Source organism: Abramis brama, assembly GCF_963993115.1.
Source record: "Abramis brama genome assembly, chromosome: 17".
In the NCBI taxonomy this organism is placed as follows: domain Eukaryota; kingdom Metazoa; phylum Chordata; class Actinopteri; order Cypriniformes; family Leuciscidae; genus Abramis; species Abramis brama.
Window position 1 is genome coordinate 6,791,114 of NC_139979.1, and position 23,024 is coordinate 6,814,137.

The following is a 23,024-nucleotide window of genomic DNA, read 5'->3' on the forward strand; positions in this document are numbered from 1 at the left end:
TTGTCTTCTCAGAGTCTGATCAGGACAGAAAATAAAATTGTATTCAAACATTGTGTAGCTAAAAAAGAAAGGAAAGAAAAAACTGTAATTCACATTCTGTATTTAACAATACTGTAAAATACAATTTGGGAGTGACTCAAAACACAAAGTAGGAGAATCTCAGTACTGATCAGTTCATCACTAATGAATAAGTGGTTCTTCAATGGTTCTTTGCAGCACCATTTTCACTGTACAATCTGAAAAATAAAGGTTCTTTATTGGCATTGATGGTTTCATGAAGAACCATTAACATCCATTAAACATTTCCATTCCACAAAAGTTTTTTTAGGGATAATTGGGGACAGTTTTTTTTCCTGGGTTCTTAACGGCACCATATTTTCAACAGGACTAGAGAATAAAATGTTATTTGTGGAACTTTCTTCTATGGCATGAAACTGCAACACCCTTTTTTTTTACAACCACAATCTTTTTTTTTTTAAATGAATACTGCACATTCATCTTCCTTAAAACATTTCCTCTATGACTCAGGGTCTTATAGATACGACTTCTCCATCATACGGTTCTCTGCACACAGCACTTGGCTTTCCAACCTAAAAAACAAAGAATGCTCACCAACAGATCATACAGCACAATGGCCACATTTCTTATGAAATTTTAGGGGATGCTGGGCATTCTTAGAGCAAAGCCCAATCCTGACTTACCTTTTCCCGCTGATTAATTCTCTTATACACAAATTCAGCAAAGGGTTTCCGTGGGATGTATTGTCCCTCGCCCGGTTTTGTGAACAGTTGCCCGTTTTCATAAACCACCTTCCCTCTGGACATCGTCACCACTGGAAGCCCGTGACACAACATTCCCTCAAAGATGTTATAGTCCACAGCCTGGTGGTGAGTCTTTGCTGAAATCACCCTAAAACAACACAAAATGATGCACAATTCAAACAGAAGACATTAGAGGACATTAATATGTGTTGACTTACTAATTTACATTTATATCATTATATATATATATATATATATAGTATAATACATCAGCATGGGAATATTTAAGCCCATTGACGGTGTGTGAAGTGGCAAACCAAATCTGTTGTTTCCCATATTCAGCTTTTTTTCTTTTCTTTTCTTTTTTTTGCATGCTGTATCAGCAGTTCAAATGAGCTCCGAGTGGCCATCTGTCTCCAGAGCTGAGACAAACCAGCCAGCAAAATTAAAATGACAGCTATCGACTAAAAACAAAAACTGCCATTGTGCAATGGATATTAATGTTCCTACTGTGTTCAGCTTGACTTAGAATTTGTCTGTACAGAAGTTTCCATTAATTGATTTATTATGAATAAAAATAAAAACTGCATACTTTGTCTACTATGTTTTTTTATTGTTGCATCTATTATAATGCTGTGAAAGACAATAAATATTCCATAATTTAAAAATTGATGAATGCTAACAGTCCAAAAATTGAGGGTAAAGGTTGTACTACTGCTTGAAAAATATTGCAAACTCATTTATCTTCTGACAGCTCCTCTTTCGTATTTTTTTTTTAGTTTGAATGTGGTATTTAAAAAATTTATGTTGCTTGCAAAAAAGAAAGCTTTGTAAAATGCTGATAAATGCACACAAGACCATACAGTAGATTGTTGTTATGGAACTAAGGTAAAGCTGATGTAACTTTTTCGTTTTTAAAATATTTTCAATTTATATCATTCTCGAAAACGGTCTCTGTGGCATTATGAATAATTCCCTTTTTAAGAGTCCCATCTACTCCTACAATGATTTGACCGATAGCGTGAGTTGGGGGCGGGACTTGTTTGTTTGTACAAGCAATGGTTGACTAGGGTTGTGTTCAGAAAGCTGTTTTAAAAACAATGCTTATTTTCGCAATTTCGAAGTTAGAAATTACATCAGTTTAAACTGGCCAATGAATATTGTATGAATATTAAAGGTACAGTGTGTGATTTTTAGTGGCAACTAGTGGTCAGGTTGCGAATTGCAACCAACAAAAGTTATGGTGGCCGACAGGAACAAAATGTCATCGTCTGAGACAGCAGAGTAGCCAGTTAAGCAATGAGGTTTCTTCACAAAGATAAATTAAGAAATTATGTTAAATTTATTATTCAGCAAAATGATGTTATTGTGAATATGATTGTTACTTGTTCATCATTGTGTCAGTGTTTTATTCGCTGACTCTAGCCAGCTTCTTTGCACGAAGAACAACATAGTGACGAAACGCGCTCTGTAGTAGTTTGTCCGTTTAGGATTACTGTAGAAACATGTCGGCGCAAAATGGCTATTTCAATGTAGGGGGATCCGCGGTGTATTGAAATGGCTCATTCTAAGGTAATAAAAACATAACGGTTCATTATGTAAGGTCTTTATACACCACTGAAAACATAGGTATGTATATTATATTGCATTTATGTCTACATATCCTCCTAAATATTACACAATGCACCTTTAATAAATGTAAAAAACTTTTAACAAAGCTCTGCTTCACGTTGTGCCAATGAATAACCATTACCCGCGGTAAAATCATAACGCTTGGCCTCTCTTGGCGTATTGCTTTATCTTGATAATTATCTGAGGGATGGATAATTATGCAATCTCACAGTTGAATTAACTGTCAGTACAATCAATTGTGAGACACAATATGGAAGGCATTTAAATCTAAACATAAAGTGCAAATATTGTGGTTAAATGTCTTGCTTTTCATTATTTTCTGCTAAGAACATACATCCAGTTGACCCTAATTGTCTAATATAGACCAGGACACGTCACCAGTCCCTTGTTAGCGAGTCTTACACAAGCGCTCAGCTCTGATTAATGCAGCGCTGCTGTGCGCTAAGTTTCAGCACATTGGTGCTCGCTGCTTAACTCACATCAGCGGTTGGTTATTTGCCTAGAGGGAGCTAGCCTACATTCACGGGGAAGAGGAGTCACAACGTGGCCCAATTACATAAGACCCAGGGCCGCCTGCTGTTTCCGTACTCTCCTTCCATGCGTGAACTTTACAAACGACGTGTTTGAGCAGGAAGAACAATTCATGTTCTTCCATTTATGGGCATGTCTTAACAGCCAATCCGCTTCTTCATAGCAACATCTGCAGTATGTTCAACATCTATAGATCCTCACACATGCAGAAACATGCTCAACCTACATCACAGGTAGGCTTTCTGAACCTACGTACATTCATGAATTTCAAATTAAAGCAAACTTGCCAAAACCATTTTATGATTAATCTCACAAATTGCCCTCACAATTACTCTCACGAATGTGACTACCCTCCAAAAACTGAGGTATGGATTACATTTCTGAAATAAGGCAAGTACAAGGCTCATTTCAGCTGAATAACAAAAACAGCTATTAAAGTGATGTAGTACAATACAAGGCTCAGCAACATTGCCAACATATTCAATTACAGATAAATTCAAGCAGTTATGAAATGAAAATCTGTAAAAGCTGAAGCCCATGAAATGAGAAGACTGCATTTTGAATTAGCCTATACGATCAAAACATTATGGCACATTATTGTGTAACATTGAGGCATTGCTTTTTGGAATTTCCTTTAAAGATGATGTGTCAATGTGTCAGAATTGCAACAGTAACTTGATAGTTACATTTTATGAGTGCTGTTTGCCTGTGCAACATGTAACCTACCACTATGATACTGATTGATGTTGTAACTGGTTGCCAGGATGTTGTTATGTGGTTGCTAAGGTGTTAAAGGCAGGGTAGGTGATTTTTTGTTATGCTGGTTGAAAATCTCAAATCCTGATAGCAATCATTAAGTTAAGTGGTATATATATATATGTTTTATATATGTTTATGTTTTTTTATATGTTATTTATGCTTATGTTTTTTCAAACTTCCGCACACCTGCTGGCGCAGACATCATACATCACCATCACATTTCATGCTATGCAAAGTTAGACAGACGCCAGTCCCAGAGTGCCGCAAACAAATAGCAGCCACCTTTTACAGTTCTTCCTGAACCAAAATAACAAGCTTATGCTGCATTCACGCCATAACTACTGTCATTTGAAAGAGATGCAAACCCGTGACGTTATATTCAGAGCGTTTTGTAGAGCACTCTGAAGGGAGGGTGGGACCTCATGCTTTCAAAGCTAGCTCGCTATTGCTAGCCTCTCCGAGAATTGCCTACCCTACCTTTAAGGGTGGTTTCTAAGGTGTTGCTAAGTGATTGCGTACAGGCAAATAAGCCCAACCCCTATAATATTCTGTTCTGTAAATATGGCTCTTTCAGTGTAAGTCTATGGAACATTTTCTCCTGGAGGAAAGCAAGTCCGAGCAGTTAGAAAAGGTTAGAAAAGTAAAAGTACACATCTCCCCAAAAAGCTGTAGAATTTGAGTTGTATTTGGGGTTAGTGGTTTGTTCAAATGCCTAACCCCTAAGTATTTCTGACCTATTTCACTATAAATAAAATTTATTTCAAGTACATTTTGTATTCACACTGGCCAGCGGCTGATAGGAATGTCTGCACAATGAAACATGGCTCACTATTCATTAGAGCATATAAATGAGGTCACATGTAGTTTTCTAGGCAGCTGTGAGTTACCTGGTGGCCTTTGGGTCCCATATGACTAGGTCTGCATCAGAGCCTTTAGCAATTCTCCCTTTTCGAGGATAAAGGTTGAAGATTTTTGCTGCGTTAGTACTGGTGACAGCTACAAACCGGTTTTCATCCATTTTTCCGCTGTGCTGGGCAAAATAAAACACACATATAGTGAGTTATTTTTGTGATCGCTGTACCTCACGTCAAAGAATGAGAAAGCCAAAGGTCAGTGCTCCACTGAGACTAGATAGATAGATAGATAGATAGATAGATAGATAGATAGATATTTCTATCAGAGAAATGTGAGAATGAAGGAATCATTGCTATCAGAGGCACTGACCACTCCCTTCTCCCATATAACCGACATCCTGTCTTCAACGCCGTTGACTCCGTTTGGAATTTTGGTAAAGTCGTCTTTCCCAAGGGCTTTCTGGCACACCGAAAATGTGCAGTTATCCGTTCCTGTTACGCTTAGATCGTCACTGTAAGATAATGCACATTATCATCTCATTGCTTCATGATTGTTAATGTTCTTTTTTTATTATGTTGTGACTTTTGTATTCCGTGGTAGCAAGAAAGTCATGCAAGTTTGGAAGTAAATGTTAAGTGAATAATGAGATCATGAAAGTTCCCACATACTTGGCCAGCAGGTCCATCAGATATCCAGGGGTGCTGGAGTCTGGTCTCAAGGGTGGGCCCATGACAAAACCAGCAGCATGAGCCCAATTCTTATGCCAATAGTTAGTGCCATCTGTGCCCAGTCCAGCCGCAATGGGCTCTCCAAACACCACTCGACCTGGCGATAAACGATCAACTTTGAGTGTTTGATAATCAGGTTTAGAAATGTAAAAATTAAACAACATCAAAACCAGCTCCAGCAAGTCCAAATGTAAATGTAATAAAATCAACATTAAGTGGTGCACGACCACCATTTTAAATCCATAATCTTAGTGAAAGAATATTAATGTAGGATGGGACTTTATTGTATTTTATTATACACTACCATTCAAAAGTTTGGTGTAAAATTGTTTTGTTTTTTTTGAAAGAAATCAATCATTTTTTTTAGCAATGATCAAATGAGATTAAAAGTGAGAGCAAAGACATTTCAAATATTATTTCAAATAAATGCTGTTCTTTTGAAATTTCCATTCTTCAAAGAATTCTGAAAAAAAATAGTTTTTCCACAAAAATATTAAGTGGCACAACTGTTTTTAACATTGATTAATAATAATAAGAAATGCTTCTTGAGCACTAAATCCGCATATTAGAATGATTTCTGAAGGATCATGTGACATTATGTGAAAATTCAGCTTTGCCATAATAGGAATAAATTAAATTTGAAAGGCTTATTTCACCCAAAAATTCTAATTCTGTCATTAATTACTCACCCTTGTGTCGCTCCAAACCCGTAAGACTTTCGCTCACAAATGTCCGAAACGTGTTGCATAACATGAGAATGAACCTCATTGGTTCTTGCATGTCAGACGAACATGCTTGAGCTTCCGTTTACCACAACTGTCCTCTTCGGAACACAAATGAAGATGTTTGTAATATAATCCATTTCATTTTTTTATTTTTATTTTTGGATGGGACAGTGCGTATTAATGAACGTACAATAGAAGTTGACGTAAATACGCCGGATTTAGCACAATGCTAATTTCCATCCGTAGTCCCACTTCCGACTTGATGGTGAGTAAATGACAGAATTTTCATTTTTGAGTGAACTAACCCTTTAAAATGTATTAAGTAGAAAACACTTATTTAATACTGTAATAATATTTCACTAATACTAATATCCCAATGAACTTGCCTCATGATTTGCATCACAAAATAAAAAATATAAAAAAACTCAAATCCAGACTTGTATATTTTTGAAACTTTTCTGCTTTGATTAATAATCTTGTCTCGTCTTATCCCAGCTCACTCACCGTTTCTGCGTGCATTCGCCACCACCTTCGCTGCAGATTTGCTCATGACGTGCACCACATAGAGCGGGCAGTTAGCGGCATGGGCGATAGTGATGGCGCGCTGTGTGGCCTCCGCCTCCACTTCCTCCGGACGACACATCTCATGGCCCTCAGGACCCGTGATGCCCAGAGAGAGCATACGCTTAGCACCCTGTGTGTGTGAGCACACACGCAAATCAATATTCACAGAAAAGGACTGTTTAAAATGAAATAAAATCTCTACGTGCTCTGTGAGACGGGCATCAACTGTGTCTCAGCACACTGCATCAGCATGAAATTCTTCAGATTTAGCAACTATAGCTTCTATTACCAACTACATTAGCATTTCTGAAGGAAACAGTAGTGCCTGCAAAGCAGGAAAAGAATAGTAAAACAGATATTTATATTTTCTGAAGAGTGATGCTTGCCTAGCAAAACTCACTGCCACAATCCTAAGGTTTTGTAGGTGGTTGTCAGGGCTTTTATATGTTTATAAGGGCATTCTAAAATTAAAATTATAAAAACTCATTCATGTATTTGGTGCCCTCCAGTGGAATCATATTCCACACATTTCTTGGGATTTATTATAAGAATGTTAGGATGGCAAAATGTATTTCAGCTAACGTAAATATTATCGTTATAATTTGCCTAAATTTGTACTTTTAATGGCATATAATAATAAACTTCTCCATTGAACTCTGACCACTCTAATACTAACATGACACATCTGGTTCTTTTTTAGGCTTTTTGCTGCATTTGGCAATAGACAGTCTAAAAATGAATGTGGTCAGTATTTATGTAACAAAAATAGCAAGTTATTATTGGTGTCTTAACACTATAATCACATGGAAAAAACATTTATAACTGTTCTTAGCTAAATATGCCCCATTTGAACTTTTGACCAGCATATAACTTGCAAAAATGGCACTTCATGTTAGTTTAAAGGCACAGGCTAGTTCTTGCACAACGTGACCTGTTTGTTTAGCTTTACATTTAAAGAATGATTTACAAAAAACACCTGCACACTGGTTTACTCCTGGTGAAGTTTAACTCAGAGAGCATTTGGGGTAAAAAAAAAACATCCCTTCACAGGCCCATTCTGATGCTCAAAGATAATACTCTGTATTAGAAGCATATCCAATAGTAAAGAAGATGACGAATGTCTCTTACATAATGCATCCAGGAATCTCCTTAGAAAAACCATCATCTGCTGTAAAACATCTTGCATCCCTCTATGAATCATCCTCCCCTCAAGTCAAATATACCTTTCTAGAGCATAATTCCCTGATAGATTCCTGAATTTGAATGTTAGCAAACTAGATGCAGAATTGTCATTTGAAGATCTTGGAATACTTCTCACCTCTGCAATGAGGTCTCCATTCTCCGCATGGACTTGAGCTATTGCTCCGATGTCCTTACACTGGGAGAATGCAGCATAGAGCTCATGGTCACGCAGCATGAAGACGTCTTTGTATGCCATGAACATCTTAAAAGAGTTGACACCTTTTTCACGAACAAGAGTCTCCATTTCCTTCTTGACCTAAAGAAAGTTCCATATGTTAATGTTAATCTAGATAGATGGACGGATGGATGGACGGATGGACAGACGGACGGACGGACGGACGGACGGACGGACGGACAGACAGACAGACAGACAGACAGATAGATAGATAGATAGATAGATAGATAGATAGATAGATAGATAGATAGATAGATAGATAGATAGATAGATAGATAGATAGATAGATAGATAGATAGGGCAACAATATGTAAGTGACAAGTCCCAGTTAGTCTAGCACAGTACAGGTAGCAATTTTTTTATTTTATTTTATTTTATATATGTGTGTTATATAGTAGCCATACAGTGTCATCCCACCAGGTTACAGCCATATGAAGGGAGTAATCGCAGCAGACTTTGGCATCCGCTGTTCTTCTCCACCGCTCATAGGCTTCCAGGAGTGAACACCCCTTCTGAGGGATGACGAAGTCCAGGATCATGGTCGTGCCTCCTGCGACTGCGGCCTGTGGACACGTTACCATGTAGCGATGTAAAACAACATTAACGTGATTCTGGAACACACCGTTACAAATTAACTCTCTGGTATCATCCAAATCACCTTGGGTGATAACCTTTGACCCTTACCCATAATTTTGTATAACTGACCTCTTTATAAGTCTTTTTTTTTTATTTCTTTTTTTTTATGACTTACCAGAATGCTAATGCACCAGATTCTTCTGGGATATTTACCACTATTTTATATTGTACATTTCCCCCCCAGTGATTTTATCCTATAAAGCCTACTTATCACATTGGAAACATTCATTTCTAAGGCCTCTAAATTTTCAACATGATCAAAGTTTTACTGAAAAACCTGTTACACAAAAACTTCTACATGTCTTCTGCACTCTGATTGATGTAGCTCACAGTTTTTTAGCAAGTAAAAGGTCCTTTAGTATGTATGTATATACAGTAGCATTATATGCTTTGCCTGAAATTAAAGTAGGTGAAATTAAATGTATAGATGCCCTTATGTTCTGTTACAAGAGCACTGAGCTTATTTGCATTGCTGAATGTGCAAGAATATGCATTCAAATCAGTGATGAGGGGGAAATCAAAGGAAAAAATTGAGTATAGGTTAAGATGACTTATTCAGACGACTCTTTAGGAACAATAATGGATGCACAAAACATATTTCATGGGTTGTATTTACCTTGGTACCTATATGAAAGTCATCCACAGCTGTGGTGCCCATGAACGACAGCTCCATGTGTGTGTGCGTGTCTATTCCACCCGGCAGCACGAGTCTGTCTGTGGCATCAATGACCCGTGTGCCAGCTGCTACCTGCAGATCTGAGCCAACTGCACTGATAACTCCATCTTCAATATACACGTCTGCCATCACAGAAAAATCCTCATTTACCACCTTCCCTCCTTTAATCAAGGTTGTCATATTTTCTATTGACTAACTAACTAAATAATGCGCAAACGAGTAAAAAGGGTCCTAATTTGTTGTCTTCGGTACACAATCTCTAGAAGCATTAATCAGTGTGTCTATCGATGTTGAACTGAAGTGCGGTCCGAAAGACTGAAGGTCTGTCTCTCTAAGTGTTTTTCTTCTTTTTTAACCTCACGCCCATTTCATTGCGAAACATGCCCGACCGACCTGTCCAGCCTGTTTCTGACACGAAGAGCATGATTTATTTGAGCTCGTTTCAATGAACATGTTCAAAAATCGATTCATCACTCAAAGTGTTCCCAGATTAAATCTCCACCGCAAACTTTTATAGCCTATAATCTTATTCTTCATAATCTCTATGTTGAATAAAAAGTCTCAGAGTCATTTAAACGTGATTCAACACGTCTTGTTGTGAAACCTATGCAACCTGTTTAGAACAAGATATGAAAATGAATGATAGGCTAATTATAGTAGTTTTAAAATAAATAAATAAATAAATAAATAAATAAATAAATAAATAGATAGATATTATTGAGTCTTGACTAATAATGTAGGCCTACATGCTAGGCTTAATTTATTTCCTAAAATTATGTTTTATATATTTTTATCATAAACAAAATGTTTCAGTGCATCTACAGTAATAGACACATGCATCTACAGACACGTGATTCAAATACGCCTGATACGATGATCATGAGCATAATTAATCTGCGCAAATTAAATTAAACCCATTCAACAAAATGAAGCATAACTGGTTACCATGACATTAATGCTATCCAAAAAAAAAAGAAAGAAAAAAGGAAGATGATTTATTAAGATTAAGAAAATTTTAATAAAATTAAGATTTAAATTTGTATCCCAATTAGGTTTGTTCTCGCATGTTAAGCAGCTTCGGTTGAGCTTGTTTATATTTGCTGATCAATGTTTATGAATAAAAGCCTAAATTCAATATGTTTCAATCTTGTAAGTTGAATTTTTCTTCAGAAAATTTGGTCTAAACCACAAAAAAATCATATGGATTAGTTTTACGATTTCTTTATGAACCTTTTCAAAGTGGTAGTTGCGTAGCTGTCAATGGAGAGTATAGAACTGGCTTAAATTTTATTAAAAATATCTTCATTTGTGTTCTGACGATGAACGAAAGTATTACGGTTTTGGAACAACACGAGGGTGAGTAAACGATGACATAATTTTCATTTTTGGGTGAAATAACCCTTTAAGTGTTTGATAAAAAAAAAAACACTTATTGATTTGAAACTAGGCCAAACTGATCAACCATTGATAATAATAATAATAAGTCTACCCGAAAATAAACAGTTGATGGCAAGTATATTTTAGCAAAGAAGAACGAACAAGAAACGATGTGTGTTGTAGCCTAATCTACATGTTGAAATTTGTTTTAAAATTTCCTCAATTTTTATTCGCGGTTAAACCTTCCCCCGCAAGGTGGCGCCATTTGCTCATTTTTGTGTGTGGTCTAAAATGTATCACTGCAGCCTAGAGTCCTTCAAGTGGAGGAACTTGAACTTGAATCTCAAAGTAACCTTCTGCCCGGGTAGACATCTTGATCTTAATATTTGTAAGCTGTAATATCATCACATCAGAATCATTTTTAGAGATACATTATGCAAAAATCACAGTGAATGTGTTTCTGGTACAGTGTTATCGACATGATCTGCAATGTGCTCATCTTCATAGAAATGATAAAGGATACTTGATCAGACATGCTTTTACTTTCAGCTGTTTTGAAAGGCAAATTTGGCTCAATCTATGCTGCAGGTTCAAATTATTATACAACATTGTCTCAAAGCATCCAAATGGGAAATTAATCCAAATTTCAATAGATAAAAGTTTAAAAGCAGAGGTAAGTCCCTTATCTAATAGAGTGTCTCTATAGGTTAACTGACATTGCAGTCATGATAACCTGACATGACCAGAGAAATTGACCTATACCTCCATTTGAATATTCATTTTGTGAATATTCAAATGTGAGCCAATTTGAGTTGCAAAAAATAAAACTCTTAGATTTGCCTTACTTCAGCCTAACTATTCTGCTGTGTACTTGGCTCACTTTGGAGCAGATATAGTTAAAAAACCACATCTCTCAGGTGCATATTGATTTCACACTGTCATACTGTCATTCTTCAGATGTTCCAGCCATGACACTGTATATCACTCTGGGTCTCATCACTGTTTCTTTCTCCACAGGTATTGTGTATTTCTTTTTATGATTCTTACTTGATTAAATTACTACATTTCTGTGTTAATGAGATTAAAATATGCTTCTAAGATTTGCAGTGCTGATACATCAGACAAATGCCTTTATATTTGTTTTACTATATGACATTCTCTTTATATTTCAGTATTTGCTCTAAGATGCTACCAGTGCAAATACGAATACAATTCATCATGCAAGCAAAATCTAACAAAATGTCCTCTTCAATGTGGCTCCATCACCATATACAACAGTAAGCATTGCATGATTTAGAAAATTATTAAAAAGTTTTATTAGTCAATCTTTATGTGTTGTTTTAATATTTTTTTTTTAGATGGCAGTACATTAGATAGCAGTGAGAAGAACTGCACAGATCCTGCCCTGTGTGTTACTGACGCCATACATTTGGGACAAAACGAAACGACCTTTAATCCCCAATGTTGTGACACAGACCTCTGCAACACCGAAGAGGCACCAGGTACATGATGAACATATAAGAGAGAGTTTCTTTTTCAGATATGGTGGGATTTTTTTAATTTTTAATTTTAGTGTATTAATTTAATAGCAGTGATATGTTTGTAAAGTCTCAATTTAGGTTTTGATTATTGCATTAACTACTCTTATTCATTATTTCATATCATATAGGTTTGGTGCGATATTCCAATGGGCTGATGTGTTACACCTGTGACATATTCAATAAAGACTGCTCAAACATTGTGACTTGTTCAGGTGACCAGAAAAAGTGCTTCAGTACAAAAGGTGATTACAGTCTCCACACACAATCTGCAGTGAGTTTCTAAATACTCCTGTTTTAGTATTCCCCCCCTTGTGTATTACATAACATCTCCTTCTTTTTTCCAGTTGACATTATTGGTATGAATACGAAAGGATGTGCAAGTGATATAATATGTGGGAACTCTCTATTAAATACCCTGGGCTCTATATCTGGTACAAAGACGACATGCTGTGAGGGAATCCTGTGTAACAGCGGTCAGGGATTGAAACAGAGTCTCTTCCTGCTGCTGGTGACACTTCTCTCCCTCCTTTTCCTCTGAGATGTGCCCTGTTTTTGGTTCTCCGGACTTTTTGTGCTTTATTAACATACAGTAAGACTCTGTTGTAATAGATGAAGTATGTAGTGGGCCTATATGCATGGTGGTTCTCTTTTTACGTTGCGTTCTGGTTTTGGTGAAGGAAAACTTTCTTGGTTAAATGCAGGATATTCTTTTATTTAATTAACTACTTTACTAAAATATATACAGCTTTATTGAAAAATGAAGATGTCTTTTATTCAGGAGAGGGTAGATGGATTGAACATAAGGAAAGTAAATATTATAACATTATTGCTTTATTTATCTATGATAATTATCTTTACATATTGTTTATGTGTTCCTTTAAATACAATCACTTTTATTACCAAGTTGTTGATTTGATTAAAACTAAAACACTTTTTACTTTTACCAATTTTTGCTTTTTAAAATGCCTCTTTTCATTTTTTTTTACTCTTCTTCCAGAACTTGTCAAACTTAAATATGAAAATCCATCATAAAAAAATATGAATTAGGCTCAGGTGAGTTCAAGTCCTACTGGGAAGTTCGTAGCCTATACTTACGAGGTGGGAAGTCGTGTTTACGACGGTATGTGCGTTCAAGTAACTTTCTTCAGAGCAAGATGGCGGTGAACTTTCTCTTAATTAATTACACTAAAATACTGCAAGGTTCTTAAACTCTAGTTCTAAAAAATGAAGAACAAAGAAATGTGCATCAGTGTGCTTTGCTTTTTTATGTTTTAAATTAATTTATGAAGCTTTATCTTTACATACATTACATTGTTATATTATAATGCCATCATATTCTGTGCAGGCAAAACTTAATGCGCTGTAAATAGAAAAGCCTGCAATATCTGCTAAACAGCAGAGGTGGACAGTAACAAAGTACATTTACTTGAGTACTGTACTTAAGTACACTTTTTGAGTATCTTTACTTTACTTGAGTATTATCTTTTCTGGATACTTTTTACTTTAACTTCACTACATCTGAAAGACAAATATCATACTTTTTACTCCACTACATTTCTGTCACTGTCCTTGAGTAGAAAGTAGTAATGTCAGTCAGAGGATGATTTTGGTTTGGAAATGAAAGTCGGTTTGACGTCAAAGCCAAAAAACTAAGCCAAGGGCACTATTTGAGGGAACAGCCATTTGGGTGTCCGAAACCATTGTAGACGTTATTGAGTGCATTTATTCAATCTCACATTCAATCCCACTACTGGAACTGTGTTATATATAAATGTGATATTGATATGAGGGAAGGCGAGCATAGATTCAGAGGCATAAGGTACTGTAAGTATTACATTCAACAATGCAACAATAATAAAACAATGCATTGACATTTACTTTTTACTTTTTATACTTAAGTAGGCTACTTTTAAAAACGAGTACTTCTGTAGGCTACTTTTACTTAAGTAAGAATCGGTCTTTACAACTTTTACTTGTAACGGAGTAATATTTGACCAGTAGTATCTGTACTTTCACTCAAGTAAGGAAGTTGTGTAGTTTGTCCACCTCTGCTAAATAGGCTACCTTTCGGTATTATGGTATATACCTCACGATTCTCACTGACACGCCCCCATGCAACTCGTAAAGATCGTGGCTTAAAGAAAATCCCGAGCTTCCCACTCTTATTTAGGACATTGTGGTGGCTTTCATGTGCATTCAACTCGTAAATAGGCCTACGATCTTTACGAGATGACTTGAACGTACCATAAGACGTTTGATCGAAACGAAGAGTGAAATAAACCATTTTGAAACCATTGATTGAAACAATGGTAAATTCCGAATTGTCAGTAATTTTTTTTTACCACATTAGCCTACAACTGTCCCTCAGTTTTGATGCAGTTTCTTCCAGAACCAACTGTACTTCTAATAGGATATTTACATATGAACATTTACATATAGCCTACATTGAAAAATAACATATTTTTCAAATGTTATTGTAGTCGCATGGTTCTCAAAAAGTCACCGCATGCTTGAAATGAGACTTTTTAAAACTTGTGAACAAACTAATTTCATTGTGCATCTTTTTTTTAATATATTTTTTTAAATATATATTTGGTAGTAGCACACAGCACAGGCGAGCTTTAATTAGGCTACTTCACGAATTTTCAAGGAGCCTGACCGTGTAAAGATTACCAAACCAGAAAATCAAACAGAATGAATATGCAAATGACGCAACGTCCTGCTTCCGTCTAAAATAAGACACATTCCCTGCGTCCTAATGCACACACTATCTATCCTAAGTAGTAGCCTATGTGAGATTAGAATAAGTGTGTCCTAAAGAGTATGCCAAAAGTCCCTGGATGGTCTACTATTTACGCATGAAAGACCATCGACTGGCCTAGGCCTAGCCTACTTTTCTTTCCAATAAGGTAGGAAGTTAAATGCGACACAGGTTGTGTATATTATTAGACAGCATGAGCTAGGGAAAATAAGTGATCTAGGACAGCCTTTCTCAAACTTTTTTCAGTCAGGGCACCTTTCAAAAGTGCATAAAATCTCAAGGCACCCCAGTGTAAAATATAATTTAAAAACACTGCATAACCCAAATGTAAATGCAAATTTTATATATATATTTATCTAAAATGAATTTACAATTTTATTAATCCGTTCATATGTTTAACCCTTTCACACGTACATTTTCTGGCTGACCCCCAAGCGTGAGTTTTTCAAGGTGACCGTTATTTAGAATGTGTCACTTTATGGTTTTCATGGTGACGCGTCATTGCGTGTCACGTGACACACCGCAGCAACAACAGAGCTGAATTAATGATGATCTGCTTTTATGTCATTTTTCCTTTTTTATTCAAAATATTCACAAATTTGTTAGATATGGCATGAAATATCTGATATTCCGATTGTCAAATATATGCAAGTGGAAGTGTTTTGTTTTTTGAACACCATTATAACGATCGCGTTAGTTGAGCTGTATGCGCGATGGGCGCCGCCATCTTAGTTTGTGCCGCAGACGCAGTTCAGAGAATCGGATCTGTTGGATTTACAACAAGTGAATTCATCCACTTCTCCCGAAATACATAAAAGTAAGTGGCAGGTGAACTGGGAGAAGAATAGAGTAAACTTTAAAGTTACTTACACAATGTGTATCTGATATGAATAAAACTAATTATAATGGAAAGGATTATTATTGCCTCTTCCTTTGACATCAGTGTGTATTTTACAAACTCTAAATGTATTGTTTTTTTTAGTACTTATGTCTGAAACCTAAAACAAACATTATGTGGATGAAAACACTGAAAAGTTGTGATATATGACAGCTCTGAGCGCGCCTGTCTCTGGCTCAGCTCCAGCCAACGCACATTTGAATTTAGCAGTTGATCACGTCATGCACTGACCGTTCTAATCATAGATATCATATATAAACGCCTTTATATATGATATCTATGGTTCTAATCACACCGGTGCTCCAGGGACCAGCCTAGACTGATCACACCGGTGTGATCGTACGTGCGAAAGGGTTAAAAAGAAGACGAATGTATTTATGTAAATTCAAATATATTTATATATGAAATGTCAGTTTTTTATATTTATTTTTAGCCTACGTAATTTTTTGGCGGCACCCCAGCGACACCCACTTTGAGAAAGGCTGATCTAGGAGCTTTATACAGCTTTTTACAGCGGATGCCATTGAAAATAAGGTAAGTCTATCCCTCACAGACTCGCATTCGTACCAGTCATGAATAAAGTCTATAGAGCTCGGGCGGTAACGGCGGCCATTTTAGAGGCAACGCAGAAGCGTTCGGAATAAAGTAATAGCGTAGCCGACCGGTCTCCACCGGCACCGAGAAAGAAAGAGAAAAAGTTATGGGCCGTGACAAAAAAAGTTGGCTATACCGTATACTTACAAACTTAATAATGAAGCCAAACAACGCTACTTAAAAAACAAATTAGATTATAGGCGAATCGATCCCTATGAATAAAGTCTGGAGTAGGCTAATACCAACTGGTCTGTGGAGTGAGCGGTTACACCTCCGATCCAGAGCCGGATTTACAATTTCCTGTGCCCTCGGCAACAACATTCACACACACATTTTAATTGTTTAATAAACAAATGTTTTTTTTTTGTCACAGTCGGCTGCAAAGATGAGGTTGACGATGCTGATTGGCGATCTTCGCTGTAAGTTAAGTGAACGCGCCAGAGAGAAATGCAAATTGCATACGGATTTACTTACATAAGCAGAGAGCTGTCTGTTTTCTTTCGTTTTGAATTGTTTGTTTAAAAGTAAGTTAGACACTTTTAGAAAAGTAGAACCTGTCACTGGAGGCTCACTTGCAGTTCACAAATGGATGAGTGCAAGATCTGCAGATCTACAAAGTAAACGCGGAGAAAACAATCGTTCGCACCGTGAACCAAGCATCAGTGGTGACACACACACACTTGTCAGATTCTGTGAGCTACGAAGCTTGTCTATGTGGGTTTGTTACACTTCAGGAGTTATTTATTATACGTGCAATAATCCACTGTTTTCGTCCGGTTGACGACCAGCGGCGACCCAAGCCATATAGGGAAAACTAATATGATTTATGAGGCGTTTGCCCTGTCGATCATGAGACCGATTACAGCAGTTCACAATACAGCAATACTGAACCATTTTCCAAAAAATAACCTAAATTAATGACCAAATGATCAACGTTACCTACTGCCTACTATACGCTACTATACAGTACATCTACTTCCGTACCGTGATTCCCACAATGCATTGCGGCGTGACGCAACGATCCCGAGCTCTTGGCTAGTCTATGTTTATAGTTAAGTCTATAGCATATATATGATGTCCCGTTGATTTACAGTATTGACAAGTGTTTTTGTGATCAGAGAAATTATAACGCGCTAATATGTTGACTATTTTAACTTAAGATATCGAGGGTAGGCTACTATAGGCCTATTATTTGTGTAGGCTACATAAGAATATAGTTCTCACAAAATATATACAAAAATCAAACCTGCTGTGTGTTTTTTTAATTGGTTCCATCAACATGAATTATTAACCTTTTAAACTCAAATTGAAACGATATAACAGTCCTACTGAGATAAAAAGTATTTAAAGCATTTTTGTTTGACCACACGGGGGTGCTGTTTATCCTGGTAAATGAGTTACTTCAGCTCTAGTGATTAGTCATTCCTGCAGTTCCTTTTGAAGTCTGTAAGTTTTAAAAATGTGATATATGCTTTTGGTGTAATATAATGACCAGACGTGCTTAGGCACTTAAACTTTATTAATTATGACTCGATTATTTATACACAATGGCAAGAAAATTAACAGGACGGGAAAAGAGCTAAAGCCATTGATCAGTGAGGGATTGGGTTTACATGAGGGTTTCAATGGCTTTTTAAAATGGATTTTAAAGGGAAATTGATGACATGGGGAAAGCTATACATTTATTACCAGCTTTGTTTACCATATTTTGTTTTAAACATTTAATTATTAAATTATTAAAATTATTAATGATTAAAGCAAGAGAGATGTTTGTTTATTTACTTATTCATTTATGGGAAGAAGGAAAAACTTTTTTATGAAAAAAATAAAAAAAATAATAGAGGCTAGTGCAGCACATGGACAACATCCTCAAACCAAAATATTATTTATAAGTATTTCAAATGTTCATGTTTGCTTAATTATGATATGACGTTACTAACTTATATGATTTCCATCTTTAAAGTGTCTAGGTTTAATATTCCATCCTATATATTAAGACCTAAATGCATAGTAGGGAAGATGCAGGGATTTTTCTCGTGCTCGGTCAAGGGGGAATTCTTCTTAAGGATTTCAGGCCATTTCATGTCATGTGTCTTTAAGCTATAGTTGCACCAAAAAAAGTTTGTTGTTACTGTATTCATTGGTTAATTTGCAATGGCAACATTGTTTTAACTTGCAGTGATTTGATGGAGTGCATGAATAATGACTATAATGATTTATTTCGTTGTTGTTGGTTCCGTTGGGTCTTTTTGTTGTTGCACAGGAATATCCTCAGAGCTGTGAATTGCATCAGCCGGTTCAGGGAAAGTCTTTTCACTGTCACAGCATCTTGTGCAGCTTACTTTGTCTTTGCTGCGTTAAAAAATAGAAAACTGACATGCACAAGAGACACAAAGATGCATGTGCTGGAAAGATAAGCAAGCCTTTAGGGTTTATAAGTACCTAACCTCTCTCTGTCTCTCTCTTTATCTTTATTTTTTCTCTCACTCATTTTCTTCCTCACACACATACACACGCCGAACAATTCTGCATGCCTTAAGAGGATTTACAGGGTGATTTGAAGTGTAATCAGAGTATGAAATATTAAGAAAGCCAGGGCATCTATACACCGCGCCTCTGCAGACAGGGATAAGAATTTACTTTCGCTCATCAAGTCTAGAAGAGTTCAGAAAGTGTTTGTTTATCGAAGCGGTTGTGTTCATATAACATGATCGTCGACTGCCAGATGCGACTGACACCTTTGCTGTGAAGAAAGTATCTTTCATATTATGACCATTGCATACGATCATGCTACTCTTACTATTTCTATCATATGTTTATGTTGCTGGAAATAGTAAGAGTTTGTGAAGTTGCTCTGGATAAAAGAATGAATTGCACATGAATATATTAGCATATGAATAAATGAATGAATTAATGAATATCTAGTTCAATCATGAAACTCTAGAGGCCGCAGGCTGATAGGTCCCAATCACATCATTACCGCATGGCACAATCTGATTGGCCTCTGCTGATTCATTAGCCAATGAGACTGGTTGCTCAAAATTGAAATAGTCTGGTTCAGTGTTTGCTGTAAGCTAGTCCCAAGTTCCTCTGAAACCCTCTACCTCCCCTAGCTCCACCTGCCTAGATCTGTTACTGGATTTATGTATATTTATGCAACACAGCACATATCTTCCATGCTCACTGCAGCATGTCTATGTATTTATTAGCACTAGCAAGTCCATACTTGATCTGCAGCAGCAGCGTAGCCAAATACATTAACATTGCCATATTCAATAACATGCTAAAACTATTCAGATAGTTGTCATGATTGAAATATGAAATAAAGATTTTTAATGTTTTTGAAACAAGTCTCTTATGCCCACCTCAGCTTCATTTATTTGATAAACTATAGTAAAAACAGTAATATTGTGAAATATTATAACAATTTAAAACAACTATGTTCTATTTGAATATATTTTAAAATGTAATTTATTCCTATGATGCAAATCTGATTTTTTGTTTCAGAAATCACTCTTTTATTTTTGATCCAATAAATGCAGCCTTGGTGAGCACAAGAGACTTCTTTCAAAAACATGTAAAATCTTAATTATTCCAATATATATATATATATATATATATATATATATATATGTATATATATATGTATGTATGTATATATGTATATATGTGTATATGTATATTATAGCATGCTATTCCAAATTCAGCCCATGCAAACCTGGCAAATCTGAACTTTACAGCTCAAATAACACTTTTCCGGAATAATAAAATATGATGAATAAACAAAAATTGACACTTCCAGTATGCTTGTCCCATAGACTTCCATTAAAAGTGTATTACTATACATATTTCCTTTTATTTTCACAAACCGAGGGACAGTACAACATTATTAGCCTATACTGTCTATCTAACATGAAATGCTTTTTAAAAACATTAGCTAAAAAGGAAGGCAGAGCAAGTTATTATTTTGATAAAAGATTATGAATGCATTTTTTTAATACATTTAAAGTAATATGCACAAATGAGTCATTCACAGTAAGACCACGAATGTGCATTAATAAAGTAAACAGAGTTTATTTTGATTGACATTATTTTCACATTGACTGTAAATTGTTTTTAACCTGGAATATTCCTTCATTGAAGTACTAGTGTGAATACATGAATGCCAGCAGATGGCAATATTTATCTGTATTGCAGAGGATTTCGAGAGAAAGGCTCAATCCTAACCATCCTTACACTTACACAAAAGACTCAAATGGCAAAAAAATATATATCAGATTTTTTTAATGGTCAACTGCCATTTTAGATATAACCCATGCTGTTAATACATGAACTAGTTAAAGCTTCTACAACTACACGTAGGTCTCTATTTGCAGTTGAAATCACACATTGTTACATTCCCTTTTAACAACAATTCTGTTGTATTTTCATTGGTTCTTCATTGCTGGGTTTTTGTACAGGAGTAAATCAAAACAACACAGCATGTATTCATATGCCGTGGTGAGATTGAAGCATGTTTGTGCTGTATGTGTCTGGAATGTCGCAGGGTTTGAATATGTCACAAAGTGGCATGTCAAGCACCAGTGCAGAGACTCAGAGAATGTAAAGCTTCCAACAATGGGAGGCGGAAAATGTGAAGGGGAACAATTAAATTACGCCTTGCATGAAGTTTGCTTTTCATTTTGTGAGGCAAATTTAGTGCCATGCTTAATCATTATGCTGTCGAACACGATTTGCAAAAATATTCAAGAGCTTTGCGTGCCTCACTGCCCTTTCTGTATTGAAAAATAATGGGGCTCTATCCAATTAAAAACTGCATTTAAATCAAGAAAGTATTACATGCTCTTTAACAGTATCTCTCCGCTGAAGCTTTTCAGATGCTGACTGTATGCACAAGAAGGACTCTAGCGGACCTGTGTTTCTCTCAGGGTGTGTTATTGTGCTGAGTTTTGTCTCATGATTGAGAACAAAGCTATGGATATCTTTATAAGGAAAGGTCACTTGCGCAGGTGAATTTTATAGCAGTGGTTCTCAACCACAATTTTGCTCACAGTACCTTTTTTATAATCAAACATTTAAGATATATATGTGACCTGCATAGGCCCAACAAATAGGCAAGATTATTAACATAGCATGGGCTAAACAGAAAAATATATTTTAAATGTATTTGAATGTTTGCCCATGCACCACACAAACAATGTGGTTGCAACTGAACCTTTTTTAACGTGACACACACACACACACACACACACACACACACACACACACACACACACACACACACAGAGTACATAACTTAACTTTTGTAGTCACATGACCTGTTCATGACATGTATAGCTTCTACCAAGTGAAAGATGAAATTGCAAAGTACAGTTTGATTGGATGCACATATTATGGGAAGATATGGGAAACATTTTCCTGTTTCTTTTTAAAATTGATCAGCCAGAATTATTTTGCAATGAAAACTATACAACATAATATATGGTTACTGGATATATACTGCATTTTACATTTTGCATTTTTTTCGAGAACAGACCTGTTGAGAACCACTGCTTTAGAGTTTATGTAATAATAATAATAATTGGTTACGTTTAGATAGCGCTTTTCTCTGCACTCAAAGCGTTTTACATATGCAAGAGAATCTCCTCTACCAACACCAATGTGGCACATTTAAATTAATGCTATATTGAGTATACACAAAAATATACACAAATACAGTACTTGCAGGTTACATTTCAAAACCTTTTTGGATTGTCAGTTTATCTCTTGGATATACATAGCAATTTTGTTTGACATGCATTGATTTTTCATGGTTGCATGCCTGGCAAAATATTATCAAATATTTGTATTCTTCTGTATGAAGAAACATTGTCTATAAATGCACTTAAGCAGATTTTACTGCTAGGAAAAAAAATGACAGTGCTCTAAATTACAGTTCATACACAAATGCATGTTCTTTATTTGATTACTAGCAGGCTCTGCCTACTCTTTTTACTTTTTAATCACACCCTACAAGCGTATTGCATGTAGTCTATGACATGTTTGCTTGTGCAATAACTATGAATTCTTATTATGTTCCTTCTCAGGAAGGCAGTATTTAGTGTTTTTGTACTGATTTCGTTGTTTGTCTGTTTAGTAGTGACCAACAATTTTCCTAAAAAATTTCATCTTATAATGTTTTTGAAGAATGTGGGGTGAGTGCATTGTGAGACACTGTAGTTTTAATCAGGCATATATTATTTTCCTAAAAAAATCAGCATTAAGTTCTTGCAAATCGATGTAGTGTAGGATGACACTGATGTACCCATTTGTATTAACAATGACAAATCATCATCACCAGAATGTATCCTGCTTTTCCTGTATATTCAACCTGCATGTAAATCATAAAACCCATAACACATGCTTTTGGATTCTACCAGTTACAGTACGTCCTGTGAACCTTCTGAATCTGCTGCTCGCCGGTGTAATTAAAAGATTTGCAAACACGCGTCAGCCGATAATCGCACACAAACTGCTTGCTGCCGTCCCCAGCTGCATTACGTTCCAGAAATCATTTACTGCAGCAATCT

The 23,024-nt window shown here is 36.0% G+C and overlaps 2 protein-coding genes across 2 annotated transcripts; one reads left to right on the top strand and one right to left on the bottom strand.

The window, feature by feature from the left end:
• Positions 1 to 83: 83 nt before the first annotated feature.
• Positions 84 to 9,616, bottom strand: dpys (dihydropyrimidinase). Its single transcript, XM_084088656.1, has 9 exons — positions 9,225 to 9,616; positions 8,377 to 8,535; positions 7,874 to 8,053; positions 6,496 to 6,685; positions 5,207 to 5,363; positions 4,908 to 5,049; positions 4,571 to 4,713; positions 702 to 909; positions 84 to 590 (listed from the first exon to the last, which is right to left on the bottom strand). The coding sequence occupies exons 1-9, from the start codon at positions 9,462 to 9,464 to the stop codon at positions 525 to 527; spliced, it is 1,485 nt and encodes a 494-aa protein (XP_083944782.1). The 5' UTR covers positions 9,465 to 9,616; the 3' UTR covers positions 84 to 524.
• A 1,912-nt stretch (positions 9,617 to 11,528) lies between these two features.
• Positions 11,529 to 13,147, top strand: LOC311067975 (uncharacterized protein). The gene is made up of 5 exons (XM_084090122.1): positions 11,529 to 11,678; positions 11,834 to 11,938; positions 12,020 to 12,163; positions 12,331 to 12,444; positions 12,547 to 13,147. Exons 1-5 carry the CDS (start codon positions 11,630 to 11,632, stop codon positions 12,738 to 12,740), a joined length of 606 nt encoding a protein of 201 aa, XP_083946248.1. The 5' UTR covers positions 11,529 to 11,629; the 3' UTR covers positions 12,741 to 13,147.
• The last annotated feature ends 9,877 nt before the right edge of the window (positions 13,148 to 23,024 follow it).